A 21,789-nucleotide genomic window follows, 5' to 3' on the forward strand; every position below is an offset into this window, starting at 1 on the left:
GGAGAGAGGCAAGGAATCCTCCTGTCCAGGGGAAGCAGCATTTTCTACAGAGAGATAAGGAAACAATGCTTACTGACAAATGCCCCCCCCCCCCCATAATCATCAAATGCCTGAGGATCCAGTTGTGGAAGCTCACGATTAATTGTTATTTAGGTGATTGTCTATTTTTCGTCTGCAGCCTTCTGTCTGGAGATCATGAGGATGCTTTCAGCCACTTGAGCATTCAACCAATGATCATGATCATGAGGTACTGGCTGTTTTGCCAGTACCTGTGTCATATAGCCAGCAATACGTTCTGAATGGATGGATCTTGAAATGGATGCCTCAGCAATCAATAGCTTCATGTCAGGTGCATATACTACAGTGATTCAATCTCCTTACCCATTATTGATCTGTTCATATATTCAATTTTGTTCTGATTCAGTCTTGGTACATTGTATGTTTCTAGGAATTTATCCATTTCTTCTAGGTTATCCAATTTTTTGGCACATAATTTTATATGGTGGTCTATTATGATCCTATGTATTTATGTCATCAGTTGTAATATCTCCTCTTTTGTTTCTGTTTTTTATTTATTTGAATCTTCTCTTTTTCTTAGTCTGGGTACAGGTATGTCAATTTTGTTTATTTTTTCAAAAAAACAATTCTTAGTTTCATTGATCTTTTCTATTACTTTTTCTGTTCTCTATTTCATCTTTTTTATTCTCTGACCTTTGTTTTCTCCTTCCTTCTGCTAAATTTGTTCTTAATTTGTTCTTCTTTTTCTAATTCCTGAGGTTCAAAGTTAGCTTGTTTGAAATTTTTCTTATTTCTTAACATAGTAATTTTTCTCCAGAAACTTTGCTCTTAGAACTATTTTTCACTACCCCACAACTTTTGGTATGTTGTGTTTCCATTTTCACTTGTTTCAAGAAATTTTTTTATTTTCATTTTGATTCCTTCCTTGACCCATTTGTTGTTCAGAAATGTGTTGTCTAATTTCCAACTTACTTGTAGATTTTCCAGGATTCTTCTTGTCGTTGATTTCAGGTTTCACACCATTGTGTTCAGAAAAGATACTTGATATGATTTCAATCTTCTTAAATTGACTGACTCATTTTGAGATTCATATGATCTATCCAACAAAATATTCTGTGTATAACTGAGAAAAATGTGTCTTCTCCTGCTTTTGGATAGAATGTCCTGTATGTCTCTTAGGTCCATTTGGTCTAACGTATGGTTCAAGTTCAATGTTTTCTTGTCATTTTGAGTCTGGATGATTTATCCATTGCTCAAAGTGGAGTATGGAAGTCCCCTTCTATTACTGTACTGTTGTTTATTTCTCTCTTCAGGTCTATTAGTATTTGCTTAATAGATGTTGCTGCTCCAATGTTGAGTGAGTATATATTTATGATTGTTATAGCTTCTTTTTTATAGAGATATAATTGACATATAACATTATATTGGTTTCAGTTGTACAACATAATGAGCTGATATTTGCATATATTTTAAAGGTTTTATTTTTTTCCTTTTTCTCCCCAAAGCCCCCTGGTACATAGTTGTATATTCTTAGTTGTGGGTCCTTCTAGTTGTGGCATGTGGGATGCTGCCCCAGTGTGGCTTGATGAGTGGTACCATGTCCGCACCCAGGATTCCAACTGACGAAACACCGGGCTGCCTGCAGTGGAGCACGTGAACTTAACCACTTGGTCATGGGGCTGACCCCTTGCAGATATTTTAAAATGCATCACACTAAGTCAGTTAGCATCCATCACCACCCATATTAATAATTTTTTTGAGTGTGATGAGGTTATATATCTTCTTGATGAATTTACCTCTGTATCATTATATAATTGCCTTCTTTGTCTCTCATTATCACTTTTGGCTTAACTTGTATCTGATAGAAGTATAAAAAATCTTGCTCTCTTTTGTTTCATGCTTGCATGAAATATTTTCCATCCATTCACTTTGAGCCTGTGGGTGTACTTAAAGCTGAAGTGAGTCTCCTATAGGCAGTATATACTTGAGTCTTGTTTTTGTAAAGTTAATCCAGCAGCTCTTTGCCTTTTGATTGCTGAGTTCAATCCATTTACCTTTAGAGTAATTATAGATATGTAGGGACTTACTAATCCCATCCTATTAATTGTTTTCTAATTGTTTTGTAGTTTTCTTGTTCCTTTTTAACTTTCTTGCTGCCTTCCTTTCTGAAGTGGTGATTTTCTATGGTGGTATGCTCTGATTCCCTTGTCTTTATCTTTTGTGACTCTACTATAGGTGTTTTCTTTGTGGTTACCATAAGACTTACATAAAACATCTTATAGATACAATATTCTTTTAATGCTGATAACAACTTTACTTTGGTTGCATACAAAAAGTCTACCCTTTTAGTTCCCTCTTTTTTTAATGTCACTATTTATCTCTTTTTATATTATGCATTCTTTCACAAATTATAGTACTATAGTTATTTTTGATACTCTTCCCTTTTAACCATTATATTACAGTTAAGTGGTTAACACACTACCATATTACAGTATTAGAGTTTGCTGAATTTGACTATATATTTGCCTTTATCACTGTGTTGTGTATTTTCATGCTTTTATGTTACTAGTTAGCATCCTTTCATTTTAGTTTGAAGAACTCCTTTCAATATTTCTTGTAAGGCAGATCTAGTGGTGATGAATTCTCTCAGCTTTTGTTTGTCTGAAAAATCTTTATTTCTCCATAATTTCTGAAAGATGACTTTGGCAGATAGAGTATTCACAGTGACATTTTTTTTTCTGACCAATTTGAAAATATTATCACACTCTCTCCTAACTCAAAGTTTCTGCTGAGACATTTACAGATATTCTGATGGGGGCTCTTTTTAGGTTACAATTTTCTCTTCTCTTGCTGCCTTTAGAATTTTCTCTTTGTTTTTATTTGTGACAGTTTTATTATAGTATGGCATGGAAAAGATTATTTTGGATTGAAAAAAGTGGGATAACTTGTTAGCTTTATGGTCTTACATGTCTAAATCTCTCCCAAGTTTGGGGAAGTTACCAACCACAGTTTATTTATTTATTTATTTTGAAGAAGATTAGCCCTGAGCTAACTACTGCCAATCCTCCTCTTCAATTTTTTAACCTTCATCATATACAGAAGAGGGAATGTCTGAGAGCTGACCCAGAAAATAATAACACTTTTTCTTTAGAACATGCAGAGGAGAAATGACTGTGAATTGGAGTATATTGATAGAGTTATGTCAGTAAGATGATGGATATCAGTAAGATGATGGAATATGAAGTCTCCTCTTCATATCCTCCCTCAGCAACAATAATTTGGTAACAATAACTTTATCCACAGATAAAAGGCCCTTTGTGTGAAGTTTGGGGTCTAGCTAGGAGACTGTAAAACACTGGTGGAATCCAAGATTGAGAAAAGCCATTTCGAGAAGGCAATTCCATACCCAGGAGGTTAGTTGCCTGACTATGGTCATAGCTACAGACACAGAAACAGCTCCATGCCTCAAGAATTTGGCTACAGCCTTACTTAGCCTTGATCCTGTCACCAGCACCATATGCCAATGGACCTTGCAACAGTCATGTCTACCCATGCCTTAAGAGATAGGCACACAGACCCTTGTCCTGGCTGTGAATGCTGAAGTGGCCCATGAACCAGCTTTAGCTCATCTTGGCTCCAAACTTGAAGACCCTGGATTTGAGCCCATCAAACCCAATCTGAGTGTAGATTATGAAACAGCCCTAAAGATGAGCTCTAGCCTCTCTTAGTCAAGTCCTGAAAGCATACAGATCCAGAAAAGAACTACCTGTGCCCACAGATACCCTAAAAGGGCCTTATACTTTGCTCCAGTCCCTCCATCTATGGTAAGAGAGAAAACCAGACTGCCCAGGGACCCAGCAGGAGATACTTCTGTTTGTTCCCCACCGAGATCCTAAAAGGGCCCTATAGTAAGTTTCAACTGCTCCAGCCACGGTAAAGGAATGGTCCAACCTGCCCAGGGTCCTGGAGGAAGACATGCTTATCCATGCCTCCAGAACCATATCTGGAGACTATAATCTTTTCTGTAGATCCTAAAGCAGCCCTGAGACTCAGTTCCAGCCTCTCTCAGCCACAATCCAAGGTCAGCCCTCCTCACCCAGGAAAAATCTCAGTGACCCTCCCAGGCACTTGGCAGAACCACTTCCTTCTGTTTGGCAGGTTTGGCAGGCCCCACGCCCACCCATGCATCTGATAAGAATCCCACTGTCAGAGGACCTGACTGTGGACCTTGAAGCAGACCCTTGTTTCATCATCATTATACTGAACAAGTTCCTGGAAGTGGTCCCATACCCCTGAGGACCAGACAGATTCCATGCCTGCCTGAGTCCCTAGCAACAAACCCAACAACTACAGAATCCACTGCAGACCCAGAAATAGGCTTATAAACAGGTTCTACCCTATACAACTGTGATTCTAGAGATAATTCCATAAGCCTGAGGAACCAATAGCAGAAGGTATTTACCTGTTGAAATCAGACTACAAAGACTGGAATGGAAAAATTCAACACAGAACTTCAAAAGCAGACTCAATTATACGAAGAAAGAATAAGTGAACAGGAAGAGAAGTTGTGTGAAATTAGTCAGAGGATCAAAAAGAAAAGAATATAAAAGAGTGAAAAAAGCCTGTATGAATTACAGGACAACTTCAAGGAACTAATATACTCATTATGGGAGTCCTAGAAAGAGAAGAGAGAAAGAAAGGATCAAAAATTTTATTAAAGAAATAATTCCCAAAAACTTACAAAATCATGGGAGAAATATGGACATCCACATTTGGAAGCTCAAAGGAACCCAGGCAAGATCAACGCAAAGATTATCCTGAGACACATTATAATCAAAATATTAAAAGTCAGAAATAGAGGTGGGAGTTTGAAAGGAGCAAGAGAAAAATGACTTAGTACATACAATGGAACCCCCATAATGCTATCAATTGATTTCTTGGTAGAGATACAAAGGCCAGGAAGGAGTGGGATGACATATGCAATGTGCTGAGGGAAAAAAATGCCAACCAAGAATACTATACCCATGAAAACTGGCCTGAAGAATGAAGGAGAGATAAGGATATTCCCACACAAGCAAATGCTAAGGGAGTTCATCAGAACTAGACATGCTAAACTAGAACAAGAACTAGAACTAGAAAAAGAAATGCTAAAGGGAATTCTTCAAGTTGAAACAGAAGTATGTTATGTAACAACATGAAAACATACGAAAGTATGAATCTCACTGGTAAAGATAAATATATAGTTAAATTCAAAATGCCTTAAAACTATTGCTGGTGCGTTAATCAATTTTATCTCTAATATAAAATTTTAAAGATACTTGTATTAAAAATAATTATAGTTACAATGATATACAAATGAATGCATAATATAAAAAGATTTATAGTGTGACATCAGTAGCATAACGTGGGGAGAGAAGAAGTAAAAGTGTAGAGCTTTTGTATGCCATTGAAGGTAAGTTCATAGCAGCTTTAAATAGACTATTGTAACTATGAGATGTTTTTTGTAAGCCTCATGGTAACTACAAAGAAAAAATACTATGCTACATACACAAAAGAGAAAGAGATAGGAATTAAGCATTGAAAACATTTCAAGTATCTTTTATGACCACAATGATATGAAATTAGAAATGAATAACCAGAGGAAACCAGGAAAATCATCAAATTGAGGAAATTAAACAACACATTCATGAACAACTGATAGGTCAAGGAAGAAATCAAAAGGAAAATCATAAAATATCTCAAAAAAAGTGAAAACAAAGACACAACATAGCCAAACTTATGGGATGCAGCAGAAGCACTTCTAACAGAAAATTTACAACAATAAATGCCTGCATTAAGAAAAAAGAAAGGTCTCAAAGAAATAAGCTAATTTTGTAACAGAAGGAACTAGAAAGAAAAGAATAAACTAAACCCAAAGTTAGCAGGAGGAAGGAAATAATAACTATTTGAGCATAAATAAATGGAGACCAGAAAAACAATAGAAAAAAAAATCAATGAAATTAAGAGTTGTTTTTTGGGAAAGATAAAATTGATAAACTTTTAGCTAGACTAACCATGAAAAAAGAAATAAAACTCAAGCATATGGAAATAAAGAGGCTCATTCCACTGATACTATAGAACTACAAAGGATCATAAGAGAGTAGTCTGAATAATTACATGCTGACAAAGTGAATAAGCTAGAAGAGATGGATAAATTCCTAGAAACACACATCATACCACAACTGAATCATGAAGAAATAGAAAAACTGAACAGACTAATAATGACTAAGGCAATTGAAGCCATAATCAAAACCTCCCAACAACAACAGAAAAAACCCCCAGGAGAAGCTGGTTTCATTGGTGAATTCTACCAAAACTTTAAAGAGCGAATTACTGTCAATCCTTATCAAAATCATCAAAAAAATTGAAAAGGAAGACACATTCCCATATTCATTTTACAAGGACAACATTATCCTGGTACCAAAGACAAATAAGGACACTACAAGAAGAGAAAATGAGAGACCATTATCTCTGGTGAATACAGATGCAAATATTATCAAGCAAGTATTAGCAAGCTGAATTCAACAGCACACTAAAAGCATCATCTACAAACCAGGATCATGAAGGATTTATTCCTAGGCTGCAAGAATAGACACAAATCCAAAAATGACATTACACCACATTAACATAAATAAGGATAAAAATTATATGAGCCTCTCAATAGATGCAGAAAAAACATTTGACAATATTCAACACCCTTTCATGATAAAAACTCTCAACAAATCCAATTTAGAAGGATTATATTTCAGTATAATAAAGACCATATGTGACAAACATACAGCTAACATCACATTTATTGGTGAAACATCAGGAACAAGACAAGAGTGCCAACTCTCACCATTCCTATTCAAGATATTAGTGGAGTCATAGCCAGAGCAATTCAGCAAGAAAAAGAAATCAGAAATTTCCAAATTAGAGATGAAAAAGTAAAACTTTCTTTGTAGATGACATGATCTTATACATATAAAACCCTAGGGCCTCCACAAGGAAACTGTTAGAACTAATCAATGAGTTTAGTAAAGTTGCAGATACAAAAGCAACCTACAGGAATCAGTTGCATTTCTAGTCACTAACAATGAAATACCTGAAAAGGAAATGAAGAAAACAATCCCATTTACAATAACAGCAAAAATAATCAAGTATTTAGGATTAACTTTAACGAAGGAGGTGAAAGGAAAGATCTGTATATGGAAAACTGTAAAAGAATGATGGAACAAATGGAGGAAGACACAAATAAATTGAAAGATACCTCATGTTCAGGGATTTGAAAAATTAATATTGTTATGATGTCCATAATATCCAAAGTAAGCTATAGATTAATTGCAATCCCTATCAAAATTCCAATGGCAGTATCCACAGAAAAAGAAAAAGAAATCCTAAAATTTGTTGGGAACCACAAAAGACCCTGGATATCAAAGATATGTTGAGAAAGAAGAAAAAAATTGGAGGCCTCATACTTCCTGATTTCAAACTCTATTACAAAGCTATAGTAATCAAAACATTATGGTGCCGGTATAAAAACAGATGCAAAGACCATGGAACAGAATTGAGAGCCCAGAAAGCCCGTATACAGTCAATTATAATTTGACAAGGGAGCTGAGAATACTCAATAGGAAAAAGAAAATTCTTCAATAAATGATGTTGGAAAAACTGGAGAATCACATGCAAAAGAATGAAATTGGATCTTTATTTTATACCACTCACAAAAATTAATTTAAAATGGATTAAAGACTTAAATTTAAGACCTGAAACCATAAAACTCCTGGAAGAAAACATGGGGAGAAAACTCCTTGGCATTGTTCTTTGCAGTGACTTTTTAGGTATGACACCAAAAGCACAAGTGACAAAAGCAAAAATAAACAAGAGGGATTTGTTGGTACACAACCTGCCTGGGAGCTTCCCAGATGTAATCTGAAACTGGCCTCTGTACATGGAGGGCAAGGAGAGACTGAAGAAAAAGGCAGACCACTCATTGTTATAGGTGGCAAGTTCAATAAGGAAGGGAACTCACTTATTAGGCTTGTCTAGGGTGGACACAAGATGAGTAATTTTCTGCACCCACCCTCCAAATCTTAAAAGTTTACAGAAAGGCCTTAACTGGGTTTAGTCATGTACCTAGTCCAGATGCCTTCAACACCACACTACTATTTCAAGCATGAGGAAGGCAAGCAAAGATCAAATTCCAAGGACAGGGGAGGGTGAGAGGAGCCTCCGATTGCTTGGGTCCAACTCATGGGCCAAACTGGCAATCATGTCTTCCTGATGACCTTCCACATCAGTACTAAGTCAAACTAAAAAGATTCTGCACAGCAAATAAAATGATTCAGAAAATGAAAAAGCAACCTACGAAATGGGAGAAAATCTTTGCAAACCATAAGTCCGATAAGAGGTTAATATCCAAAATATATAAGGAGGTCACAAAACTCAATAGAAATAAATCAATTACAGTAGTTCCCACATTATGCATGGTTTCACTTCCTGTAGTTTCAGTTACCTGTAAACAATTGTGGTCCAGAAATATTAAATTGGAAATTCCAGAAATAAACAATCCATATATTTTAAACTGTGCAATGTTCTGAGTAGTGTGGTGAAATCTTGTTCCATCTTGCTCCATCTCTCCTGGCACATAAATCATTCTTTTGTCCAGCATATCCATGCTGTATACACAACCTGCCTGTTATTCAATTAATAGCTGTCTTGGTTATCAGATCGATTGTTGTGGTATTGCAGTGCTTGTGATCAAGTAACCCATATTTTACTTAAAAATGGCCCCAAAACACAAGAGTAGTGATGCTGGCAATTTGAATATGTTGAGGAGAAGCCATAAATTGCCTCCTTTAAATGAAAAGGTGAAAGTTCTTGACTTAAGGAAAGAAAATAAGTGGTATACTGAGGTTGCTAAGATCTATGGTAAAAAAACAATCTTCTATCCACGAAATTGTGAAGAAGGAAAAAGAAATTCATGTTAGTTTTGCTGTCACACCTCAAACTTCAAAAGTTAGAGCCACAGTGTCATAAGTGCTTAGTTAAGAAAGAAAAGGCATTACATTTGTACAAAAAAATATTTTGAGATAGAGACCACATTCACATAACTTTTATTACAGTATATTGTTATAATTGTTCTATTTTATTATTAGGTACTGTTGTTAATCTCTTACTGTGCCTAATTCATAAATCAAACTTTATCATAGGTATGTGTAGGAAAAAACATAGTATACATAAGGTTTAGTACTATATGCAGTTTCAGGCATACAGTGGGGAGTCTTGGAACATATGACTCACAGATAGGAGGGAACTACTATAACATGATTAAAAATAGGCAAAGGACCTGAATAGACATTTTTCTAGTGAAGACATACAAATGGCAGAGAAGTATAGGAAGAGGTCCTCAATACCACTAATCATCTGGGAAATGCGAATCAAATTCACAATGAGGTATCTTCTCACACTTGTTAGAGTGGTTATGACCAAAAAAAAAAAAAAAAAAAAAGAGAGAGAGAGAGAGCTAAAAAGATTTTGGAGAAAATGGAACCCTTATGCACTGTTGGTGGGAAAGTAAATTGGTACAGCCACTTTGGAAAACAGAATGGAAGTTCCTCAAAAAGTTAAAATAGAACTACCATATAATCCATCAATTTCACCTCTGGGAATATATCAAAAGGATGTGAAATCACTATCCGGAAGAGATAACTGCATCCCAATGCCACTGCAGTATTATTCACAATAGTCAAGATGTGGAAGCAACTTAAGGACATCATCTATTGATGTCTATAAATGGATGAATGGGTAAGTAAAATGTGATATGTATATACAAAGGAATATCATTCAGCCATAAAGAGAAGGAAATTCTGCCATTTGAAACCACATGGATGAACTCTAAAGACATACGCTATGTTAAATGTCAGACAGAGAAAGACAAGTCCTATATATTCACACTTAAATGTGGAATCTAAAAAAGCCAAACTCACAGAAAGAGAGATTAGATTGGAGATTGGCAGGAGTTAGAAGAGGTGGAGGAAATGGGGAGATGTTGATCCAATGCAAACTTCAAGGAGGTCTAATGTAAGATGCATAATATATGGGGATCTAACATATAGCAGAGTGGCTATAGTTAACAATAGTATATCATATACTTGAAAGTTGCTGATAATAGATGTTAAACACTCTCACCACCCAAAAAAGGTAACTATGTGAGGTGATAGATATGTTAACCAACCTTATTGTGGTAAACTATTTGCAATACATACATATATCAAATCATCATGTTGTATATCTTAAACTTACACAATATTATATGCCAAATAAATCTCAATAAAGCTGGCTAAAATAATTTTACTGTTTAATATTGATAACATAGTAATAATTCATATAAGTTTTAAAGTATGTAGTGGCCAATATAAGTGCTACCCAGTGTGAGAAATAGGCGAAATATATTCATGCCGTGAAAATCAAGACACTCTCCTTAATGAGGCCGGATGTTCACTGAATGTTGAGGGAATGGGGTAATACAGAGATGAGAGGATAGAGAAGGCATCCCTGGGAAAGGGATGAAGAGGGAAAGAGGTGAATGATATTCCAGAGGAGGGGAAATTGCAGACAATGGCACATCAGCAGCCAGATGGTCTGCCCTTCTTCAGACAGGAATGAAGCAGATCTGGTAAGAAGGTGGCAGAGAAGTCAACCCACTGGTAGCTGGAGTGATATTGATGTCCTTTGGCTCAACCACAGGTTTCAGGGTAAATTTCTGTAAAATGATGGTCAGGAATAAAAACAGCTCCATGCGAGCCAGTCCCTCTCCCACACACATCCGTTTTCCTGAAAAAAACACAGAGAGTATACAGTCCTTGGACAGTATATTTCTGATTGGCACAAAAAGAACAAAGAATAAACAGTAGCAATTTGAGGAAAGATTGATTGGATGGATGGACAGAAGGCAGGATGGCTGGAATGATGGTTAGATAGACAGATGGATAAAAGATGGACTCACATGTTATCCACCTTAACATCTTCTCTTAGGAGGCATCCTTCAATCAACAAATTTTTACTGAGTATCAGCTGTATGCCAAGCATTTCACTAAATATCCCCAGTTTATAACTGCTATTCTGACATTAGGGGTTCCATCAATCTTATCCTAGAAACACACCCATACAGCTTGTGTTCCCTGTTCCCAGGCTGATGTTCCATGATCTTTCTTGCATTCTTCACACTTTTTATTCTCAGTTCTGTCTACATCCACACTTCATTAATCTTCAACATACTATGAAGTTTCAAGATTTACCTGATATGTCCCTTTTGGCTAAGATGCAGTTAACTTATATTTCTCTTCGAAACTAGGTCAAATTTCAATTCCTCATTGCAATCTTAGTGATTCCTTCAGGAAGTGTTTTCTCACTCTCTGGGTTTCCTCAGCATCACATTCATGTTTCCAATTAAGCATAGGTCAACTTGAATCATAATTCTCTATTTTTATAGCTTGCTAAAATATGAATTCTTGAAAGGAGGTCTCAGTTCTTATCATCTTAGTATGTATAATGCCAGACCCAAAAGTAGGCATCAAACACCAAAGAACGAATGAAGGCAACACCATGTCCAGAAACTCAGCACAAGTTCTGGTGCAGAGGTTCCAATATCCAAAGGTGAGACCTTGATTTTAGGAAGAGCAAGGTGATCTGGAATCATTAAAGGATAATCTGTCACATTCTCAAGTTTTTCTTGACCCATATTTACTGGCAGGGGGCTCTCACATCCTCAAACTAGAGCAAATTTCCTGCTCCTGTGATCCATTACCTCTGTTAAAATGTCCTGCCTCTCTTCTTTCCCTTTCCTGTGTCTCTCATGAGGCAGCTCAAATGTCCTTTCTTCTATTAGAAGGTCACTTAATCCATGTTGTGCCTCACTTTGTGTGTGGTATGAGGGAGCAGCTTCTTCCTCACCCCATCCTTCCTCCACAAACAGCCTGTCTTTCCTTAACTCACAGCATTAGTCACACCGGATTATAATTATCTGTGTATTCATCTACATCACCAACTGGGGTGTAAAATCTTTGGGTGTCCATTCTGTGCTTGTGAGTACTTGTATCCCTAGAACTCAACCTAGCGGTGAGAGGAACTACCTAGGAGATACTAAAAGTTGTGAAGTTAGATATCTTCCTTAGGGCATGTGATGACAGTCTAGATGAGGTTAACTTTCTAGAAATAATTCTGGGTGGCACAGTGATGTATCTTGAGGTGGAACTCAGTCAAACCATCCTATATCTTTCTTTCTTTGGAAGAACTAGGTCACCTCTTTAAATCACACTAATCTGGGCCAATAATGAGCAGTAGCAAAAGGTGGGAAAGTGCGTGGGCATTGGGAGTGGTACTCCTGATCACATACAAAAAGAAATCCTATGAACCCAAGAGTAGACACTGAAATTTTAACAGATCCTGTGAAGGTAACTGTCCCTTGATATACTGAAAGAAATAAATTTTTATTACCTGCTGAGAAAGCCATGAAGTAGTCACTTTTCTTAAAGTTACCGCTCTCGTCCAGGAAGTGGCCAGGGTCAAACACCCCTGGGTTGGGGAGTTCTTTATCATCATGAAGCACAGACGTCAGGGATGTTAATATGGTTGTTCCCTGGAATGAACAGAGGAAGATGAACTGAATAATAAAGAAGTCATGGAGTGAGAAGAAATGTTGGACATTACTTAGTTCAACCTTATGATCTATAGAGCAGCAGACTTGGGTCCAAAGAAGAGCAATGACATTTCCAGGCAGACATAACAAGCAATAAACAGGTATAATTTTAAGGTCAGTACCAATGATCTTGCTAAGTAGCCTCCAATTACATTTGAAGTACTATGTACTTGGGGAATTGAATGTCAAGCCTTCTGAACCCCATCTACATTCCTTACATCACATTTGGACAGTGGTGTATGTCCCCACTTGCTGCTCTACTTAATAATTCCTGTTTTTACACATCTTATATGTGAATTATGGTTTAAAGTGGTTATCTCTTTAGCTTCTTGAAATACCATTTAGGTATCTTTTCATAGGGAGTTTTAAAACAGAGGTCTGATCTAATTAGAAATGATCTCTTCTGGGATGATAACAACAAGCGCAACAACAAACATTGAGTGTTTATCATTGACGTGAAATTTGTTTCTTTTCATTTAAAAATGTTGAGGAACTCTTATTTATAGATGATTCCCAGGGGGGAAAAAAAGGAGAAAAGGTAGAAGGGATGATAAATTAGAAAAATTATCATTTTTCAACAATAAATATCTACAGTTAATGCTCAAACTGTTGGGTGAATGATTTGGGAAGCTGTATATTCACAAGGTCTTAAAATACCAGGCTGTAGATTTTTATTAATTACATATTAAAACAGAACCTCTGCAATGGAGAGATCTTGCAGACACAATTATATTAAGTGCTGAACATGGCATCGCCAATAATGGGATAAGCGACATTATGGGCTCCGGCCTCCTCAGTGTAATTCAATGGGACGTATGCACTAACTATGTAGTTTTCTTGCCAAAATCATAACTGGAATATAATCTCTAGAAGACAATCACACAGAACTAGACTGAGGAACATTTTATATGACAACTGGCCCGGACTCTTCAAAAATGTCATTGTATTGAAAGGGAAGTAACAAACAAAGGAAAGAGAACCATTCTTGATTACAGGGAACTAAAGAGATAAGAAAATCAAATTATATGATTCTTCCTTGACAGAAAACTATATTTGAAAAGAACAAAAGTATAAAGAACTTTTTTTTAAAACTGGGAAACTTTAAATATAGGCTGTGTAATAGATAATATTATAACCAATAATAATTCCTTGAATGTGAATGATATTTTTGTTATGTAGGAGAAAGTTCTTTTAAAGAGATACATACTGAAGTATTGAGGCGTTAAATGGGATAGATAGACATCTAGACATAAAAGTAGACATATATGCACTTTCATATATATATCACATATATATGTACACATAACTTTTAAAATTTTATATAGTTTTAATTTTTTAAAATATAAACTTGGGCAAAATTCCATCCCCTGAGTTTATCACATATAAAGTCTATAACTTTGATTTTAAGTTTTCCCTTCTATGTTTTCACACAATTACTATGTGAAAATGCTTCTTGAAGTTTCAATAGTAAATATATTTTCCATGAATAGTGCTAGAACAATTGGACATTTACTAAAAAAGGAAATGATGCATGACTATAACCTTATAATTTAAGTAAAAATTAACTTGAAATAGATCACTGATCTAAATACACCAATTAAAAGTATAAAATTTCTAGAAAATGATAGGGGTAAGTATTTGAGAATTTTTGCTGGCAAGTATTTTTTAGATAGCACACAAAAGCAAGAATAATCAAAGAAATAATTGATTAGTTGGACTCCATTAAAAGTAAAAACTTCTACTCCTTGAAGGAAGATCTTAAGAGACTGAAAGAAGAAAAAGCCACAGACTGGGAGTAAACATTTTAAAGCGCATGTCTGATAAAGGACTCATATTCAGAATATATAAGGAGTTACAACAATTCAACAACAACAAAAAATCAATACCATAGAAAATAGGCATATAATTTGAGCAGACACTTTAACAAAGAAGATACAAGATGGCCAATAAGGACATGAAAAGAAGCTGTACATTATTACTCATCAAGGAATGGGATGTTAAAGCAAAATGTGATATCACTACACAACCACTACAGTAGCTAAAATTTACAAAGACTATCCACGGCAAGTGATAGAGTATATGTTGAGCAAGTGGAATGCTCATACATTGCTGGTGGGAATGTAAAATGGCAAAACCACAATAGAAAACAGTTTATCAGTTTTGTATAAATTTAAACACTTATGCAACAATTCCACTTTTTGGGATTTACCCAAAAGAAATGATAATATATGTACATACAAATATCTGCATGTCAATGTTCATACTATGTGAATGATAAGTATTCAGATGAACATAGTACTTTTATTCAGCTAGCCAAAAAACTGAAACAACTAAAATATCCACTACTGGTGAATGGATCATCAATTTGTGGTATTCCACATAACAGAATACAACTCAGCAACAAAAGGGAAGGAACTATTGTTACATGCAAAAATAACAGTGATTCTCAGGGCCAGCCCAGTGGTATAGTGGTTAGGTTCGTGTGCTCCACTTCAATGTCCCAGGGTTCAGGGGTTTGGATCCGAGGTGCAGACCTACACACTGCTCATCAACCCATACTGTGGAGGCGTCCCACATGCAAAATAGCAGAAGATTGACACAGATGTTAGCTCAGGGCCAATCTTCCTCACCAAAAAGAAAAAAATAATAATTCTGATCATGCATTTTCCTGGCTGAGAAATAAGAACTTAAAAAATTAAGGAGGGGGGCCGGCCTGGTGGTGCAGTGGTTAAGTTTGCACATTCTGCTTCCGCAGCCTAGGGTTTGCCGGTTCAGATCCCGGGTGTGGACATGGCACTGCCTGGCAAACATGCTGTGGTAAGCATCCCACATATAAAGTAGAGGAAGATGGGCACGGATGTTAGCTCAGGAACAGTCTTCCTAAGCAAAAAGAGGAGGATTGGTGGCAGATGTTTGCTCAGGGCTAATCTTCCTCAAAAAAAAAAAAAAGAAAGAAAAAAAATGAAAGAGGCATAAGTTTGGCACATGAAATACAAGTGGACTTTCTACAACTCAGGGGAAGTTATCCTTCCCCCAAAATGCTTCATCATCCATCATAAAATTACCTCTAGGCAGATAATTTTATCTTCTTCCTATTTTTCTGCTTCAGCCCATTAAATTTGAACATTTGTCTTCCCTCAAGGTATAAATACACAATCCTGGAAGTAAAACTGATGGATCCTAATGTATTTCAAATTTTGGAATTGTTTGACATTTTACAAAGGATTATGATGTATACACTGTATAATTTACAATACTCCCAAAAGATTGTAGATTAATACCATATAATTAAACATATTCATACTTTTTTAGCAAAATATGAATATTTACACAAAGTGTGATAAGTAAGCATATAAATAGTTCACTTCAATTCAAGCCAGGTTTTGACTACCCAGTGATATCGCACCAAACTTACATTTTATTTGTATTTTCAGGACTTTCAGTATTGCAAAGTTGAGGATGAAGGATGTCTAACTTGGTATTAGGAAAAAATTTTAGATCCATGCTACCCAATGCTGAAGCTACATGCTACACACTGTTCTTAACATTTATGTTAAATTAATTAAAAGTCAATAAAATTAAAAATTTAGCTCCTCAATTGCATTAATCACGTTACAGGCCTCAATAGGTATATGTGATTACTGGCTACTGTATTGGATAGCACAGATATAGAACATTTCCATCACTGCAGAAAGTTCTGTTGGACAGGGCTGTCTTAGGCAAGTTGTCAGTAAAGCACAGCCCATTCAAATCCAGCCTGCCACTTGTGTTTGTACAGCCCATTAACCAAGAATTTTAAAATTGAAAAAAATTAAGAAAGGAACAATATTTTGTGACAGGTAAATATTACAAGAAATTTAAGTATCACTGTCCATAAATATTGGAACACATAATCTTATTTCGTTTATGTACGATCTATGACTGCTTTTGTGTTACAATGGCAGAGTTAAGTAGTGGCGACAGAGACCCAATGCCCTGATATTTACTATCTAGCCCACTACAGAAAATGTTTTCCAACTCCTGTCTTAGACCATTATCTCTACTTAGTTCAGTAACTCCATTCCATGGTAGAAGAAATCATTTATCTGATTAGAAAGAGGGTAGATAGAATCAGATTCTCAGTGTTACATATTTTTATACTGGGCTGCCCCATGCAGAATGGAATGGGTCATTCCTTTGGGCTCTCGGCTGTGCAGCCTCAAAAGCCACCAGGCACAAGGTGATCTGCCCCGCAGAGAAATTGATGGGTGTGCTCAGCAGATGCGATGCTCCCCTCAAGCAGGTCCACAAATATTACAGTAGATGGGGGAGGCTGGCAATCCTTATCTGATTCCTGAGTCTATTTCTCATTTCGTTAGTAATAGGAGGAGAAACAAACTTTATTAATTTTTACCCTCATGTTCCAATATTAAAAAAGAAAAGCCTTTGCCTGGTAGCGTTTTTTTTTTGTTGTTGTTGTTGGTTGATAAAACACTGGAGTTGAAGTCCTAACCTTTGCATCAGATCTGTGACCCTCAGGGAAAGCCCCATTACTTCCTGGTAAAGTCCGCAAGTCCCTCTTCCCCAGAAGATAGTGATAGTAATTGCAACCTTACCAAATTTACAGCTCTTTTTCCCTCATGGAAATAGAATTTTTAGTTATGTTATTTTTCATTTTATTAGTAATATGTTCTAGCTTCAAGTGGAATGAAGTAGCTTGCAGCGCAGCAACTATAAAGTCTGGATAAATATAAAAACCACGTGTTAGAAGGCATTGGAAAGCTGTTAAGATGAAAAGTGTCCTCAAAATTCCAGAGAGGAGACAACCTCAGAGAAGTCAGCTGACACCCACAGTCAATTTTAGACTGTCTTCATTTTCAATTCTGAATCAGAGCAGGAAGCATTACATCATTTTGACTGCTTAGTGAAGGAGAGAAGAGCTCTTTCTAGAAGAAGATAAACATCTTTGAAACACTCCATTTTTTCCTATATGGTATTTTGTATTCAACCAAAATTTATTAGGCATTCCAAGGATGCAACTAGTGGCTAGAAAAAGAAAAGTGAGAGGAGACGGCAATAAAAACAGACTCAAACTAGGTAATATTTCCCACCTCATTTTTTGAGGCCAGCATTACTTTCATATCAGAAATCTCAGAAGGAAATTTTGAGAAAGAAAAATTGCAGGCTAATCTGTCTTATGAATATAAATATAAAAGTCCAGAACAAAATATAGCAGATTAAATCAAGCTATGTGCTTATAGTTAGAATATGCATATGTAGTGGAGAAAGGGAGGCCAAAATACAGAATATATCAATAGACACAGAGTCCATCTGACAGAATTGTACACACATTCAGGACAAAATGTCATGCAAAAATGAGAGAAGTGAAGTTTCTTATTATATACAGAATATCTACCACAATGTATATAATACATTATTATCTATCGTGCAGTGTTAAACCTCCACCACCTCCTGGAATTCAAAATTGAAATAAGGAGGTCCACGAGCACCACTTTTTGGACACTATCCTGGAAATTCTAGCCAATGTAGTAATTCAATAAAAAGGAATGAAAATCATGAGTACTAGAAAATATGAAATGAAACAAAACCAATGAGCAAACAAAACTCATAGATACAGAAAACAGATTGGTGGTTGCCAAAGGGGAGGGGGACTGTGGGGTGGGTGAGATGGGTGAAGGGGGTCAAAAGGTACAAACTTCCAGTTATATAATAAATAACTCGTGTGGATAAAATACACAGCATGGTGACTATAGTCAATAATATTGAATTGCATATTTGAAAATTGCTAAAAGAGTAAATCTTAAAACTCTCATCACAGGAAAAAAAATTTGTTAACTTTTTATGGTGACAGTTGGTAACTAGATTTATTGTGGTGATGGTTTTACAGTGTATACAAGTATTGAATCATTATGTTGTACACCTGAACCTCATATAATGTTGTATGTCAATTATACCGCAATTAAAAAAGTACTAACCCAGCCAGCAGGATTGTGTACATAGAAATTCCAGATGAATCTACACACAAATTCTTAGCAGTGATTAGTCAATTTAGCAAGGTTATTACAGGAAAGGTCATCAAAACAATAAAATTTATTACATTTCTGTATACTAGATGTGAAGAAATAGAAAATGCATTTTTTAAAATTATAGAATTGATAATAGTGTCAAAAATGTTAATTCCTGGGAAAAAAACTAACAGAAGATGTGCAAGCTGTTGCACTGTAAAGGAAACATTATTGAAAAAAATAAGAAAGCTCAAATAAGTTGGAAGCACATGCCATATTCATGAATTGAAAGATTCAACATGTCAATTATTTTCAAGATGCCAATTCTTTTCAAACTGATCTGTAGATTTAATGTCACCCTGATAAAATCCCAGGAAAGTGTTTTGCGAAATTCACAAACTGAAACTAAAATGTATTTGGAAACGTAAACAGCTGAGAGTAAGCAAAAGAATAATGAAGAAGCAGAAGAAATTTGGAAGACTTACACTGCCAGCTACCAAGACCTGTTATAAAGCTTTATAGCCCAGTGGATACAACACAAAGTCCTTCAACCTGCCAAATGTATGATTTTTGCGTTTCTCTCACCTTGTATTGGTAGAAGAGTGGAACCACGTTGTGGCTATGGGAACTTCAGGAGCAGTGAGGTCAATATAAGAGAAAGAAATCTTACCTTGGGGATGAGGTAGTTTCTGAACTTTACATCACGTGTCACTGCATGAGGCAAGTTGGTGGGAACGAGGTCAATGTATCTCTGTATCTCATGCACCACAGCATCCATGTAGGGCATGTGGCTCCTGTCCTGCATGCAGGGGCTTCGGTGTCTGCCAATCACACGGTCAATCTCTTCCTGGACTTTAGCTGATAAGATACAAGGAAGACTGATGGAAAAGGAGTAAAATGACACACTTGCCACAGCAATTCAGTGTTATATTAAGAATTACGAAGGTGTCCGAACATCATTATAAACATATATGTCCAGAAGTGCAACTAGACATAGAGAATTGTTATAATATAGAAACATATAACTCTCCTACAATCTAGGTATTATATATATCTCTACATACCTATATAATACCATGAAGTATAATTAATACAAACAGAAATGATTAAATTTTTCAAAATATGAACACTTATCACATAATTAACTCAAGAAATTACTGTCACTACATAAGGAAAAATAGAAATAAGTGTTAATTTATGTCAAAATAATACATTAAATTCTACTAATTGATCTACATATATGTATTTCTTTGTGTATGCCTGCTTGCATGTGTGTGTATGCATCTTGCAGTGGTACCCCCTTCAACCTCCAACTCCCCAGGTTCAGCCTCTTTAAATCATTCTTACAGTTTCTTCTCAAATTCATATACGTATTTCTAAATAATGACTCCATTTCTGCCTCTATTTATTCATTTATCTAATTTTAGGCAATATTTAATGAAGTCCTGGTATGAGAGATGAGGATATACATCTCTACTTCCAGTCCATGCAAAATACACATGAAGAGATACACACACACACAAACACACACAGACACACAATTCCCTTCAATCCACTCTTGTCTATATATTTTGATCATAATTTTGATTATGTCAATGTGCATTGTTTACACCACTATAGCCACATAAATATTCTTCACTGGTAAGATAATCATGATTATTATTCATTCTACATATTTTTAAACTTATCTTTGAACAATTTATATCAATTCCTAAATTTCTAGTTGACTATTTAGAATTATTTTCAAATGTTCAGGCAGAGGTTTTAAACTCCTAGTAATGATTTTCCAAATACTCAAACCTCACATTATCAGTCACTTCGCTTTTATTAACTTAACTTCTCTCACACCTTCTTATCTATCTAGTACAATGTAAACTGGTTGTTTCCCAGGTCTGGGCCTCAGTACCCTCCCTGAAAATTCCATCCTCCTACATGAGGTCTTCTGATTCCTGGAGCCCATGACTATGACAGACTTGGTTTCTAATATTTAGACAGAGCATATCTTCCAGTATCTTTCTGAGAAAGTGGAAAAAGGGAGTTAAATTTTTGGCAAACATGCGCATCTGAAATTATCCTTTTCTATTAATACACAAGATGATAGTTGCACTTGAGAATTCTGATACCATTCAGATTCCTAATCATTTATATATAGAGAACCTGATTTATCTCTGAAAATTTTCATGATTTTAACTTTTCGCTGATGTTCTGAAATTTCATGACCCTGTCTCTTGGGATTCATGATTTATTTCTTTTTGAAACTTTTTTTTTTTCTGAGGAAGATTAGCCCTCAGCTAACATCTGCCAATCTTCCTCTTTTTTTTCTGAGGAAGACTGGCCCTGAGCTAACATCCGTGCCCATCCTCCTCTACTTTATATGTGGGACGCCTACCACAGCGTGGCTTGCCACGCGGTGCCATGTCTGCACCCGGGATCTGAACCAGTGAACCCTGGGCCACCAAAGCAACATGTTTACACTTAACCACTATGCCACCAGCCTGGCCCAATGATTTATTTTGTTTACTCTGCTGAACACTTGGAGAAAATGTTCTATCTCAATGGTAGAAAATGTAGGTCTTTCCTTTGGAAAGTCTCTCTTTCCTGTGAGAGGAAAACAATTACCTGCTCAAAAAAATTGTAGAGAGAACCTGTACAATTGTACAAACCTGTTCACATTGTAGAGGGAAGCCTCTTACCTTCTGGCTCATTCTCCCCTAATTTATTAGACACTTGGTATTTCCAAATAGTGAAAATTTTGGGGATTTTAGGGACAAAAATTAGGTTTTCCCTGTTGATAAATCTTCTTCTGACATTTAAGTTACCATTTCATCATCTCTGCTGGAGTAATCATCCTCCCTTCTGCTCTCTGTGTTTCAGAAATTCGTTGAAGACTTGTTGGCTGCTTTTGTACTCCTCTTCTCCACCTTCAATGGACTAATTAATTCTCATTTGTAACTAGTTTATAATCATTTCAATGAGATCCTGACACAAGAAAAGATAATGGATGCTTCTAGTCTACTATGCACGACTAGAACTCCTTTGAGGTAAATT

General features: G+C 35.9%; 1 protein-coding gene across 1 annotated transcript in view; it reads right to left on the reverse strand.

Annotated features, from left to right (window-relative positions):
• Positions 1-10,690: 10,690 nt before the first annotated feature.
• The window catches only part of LOC124236087 (cytochrome P450 2C42-like), a 35,430-nt gene continuing 24,331 nt past the window's right edge, over positions 10,691-21,789 (reverse strand). Inside the window, exons 7-9 of the mRNA XM_046654761.1 lie at positions 19,412-19,599; positions 12,535-12,676; positions 10,691-10,872 (exon numbers count right to left, since the gene is read on the reverse strand). Of these exons, the coding sequence (XP_046510717.1) occupies positions 10,691-10,872; positions 12,535-12,676; positions 19,412-19,599 (512 nt within the window). The remainder of the gene's footprint in view (positions 10,873-12,534; positions 12,677-19,411; positions 19,600-21,789) is intronic.

This window comes from Equus quagga, chromosome 2, assembly GCF_021613505.1.
Source record: "Equus quagga isolate Etosha38 chromosome 2, UCLA_HA_Equagga_1.0, whole genome shotgun sequence".
NCBI classification, from domain to species: domain Eukaryota; kingdom Metazoa; phylum Chordata; class Mammalia; order Perissodactyla; family Equidae; genus Equus; species Equus quagga.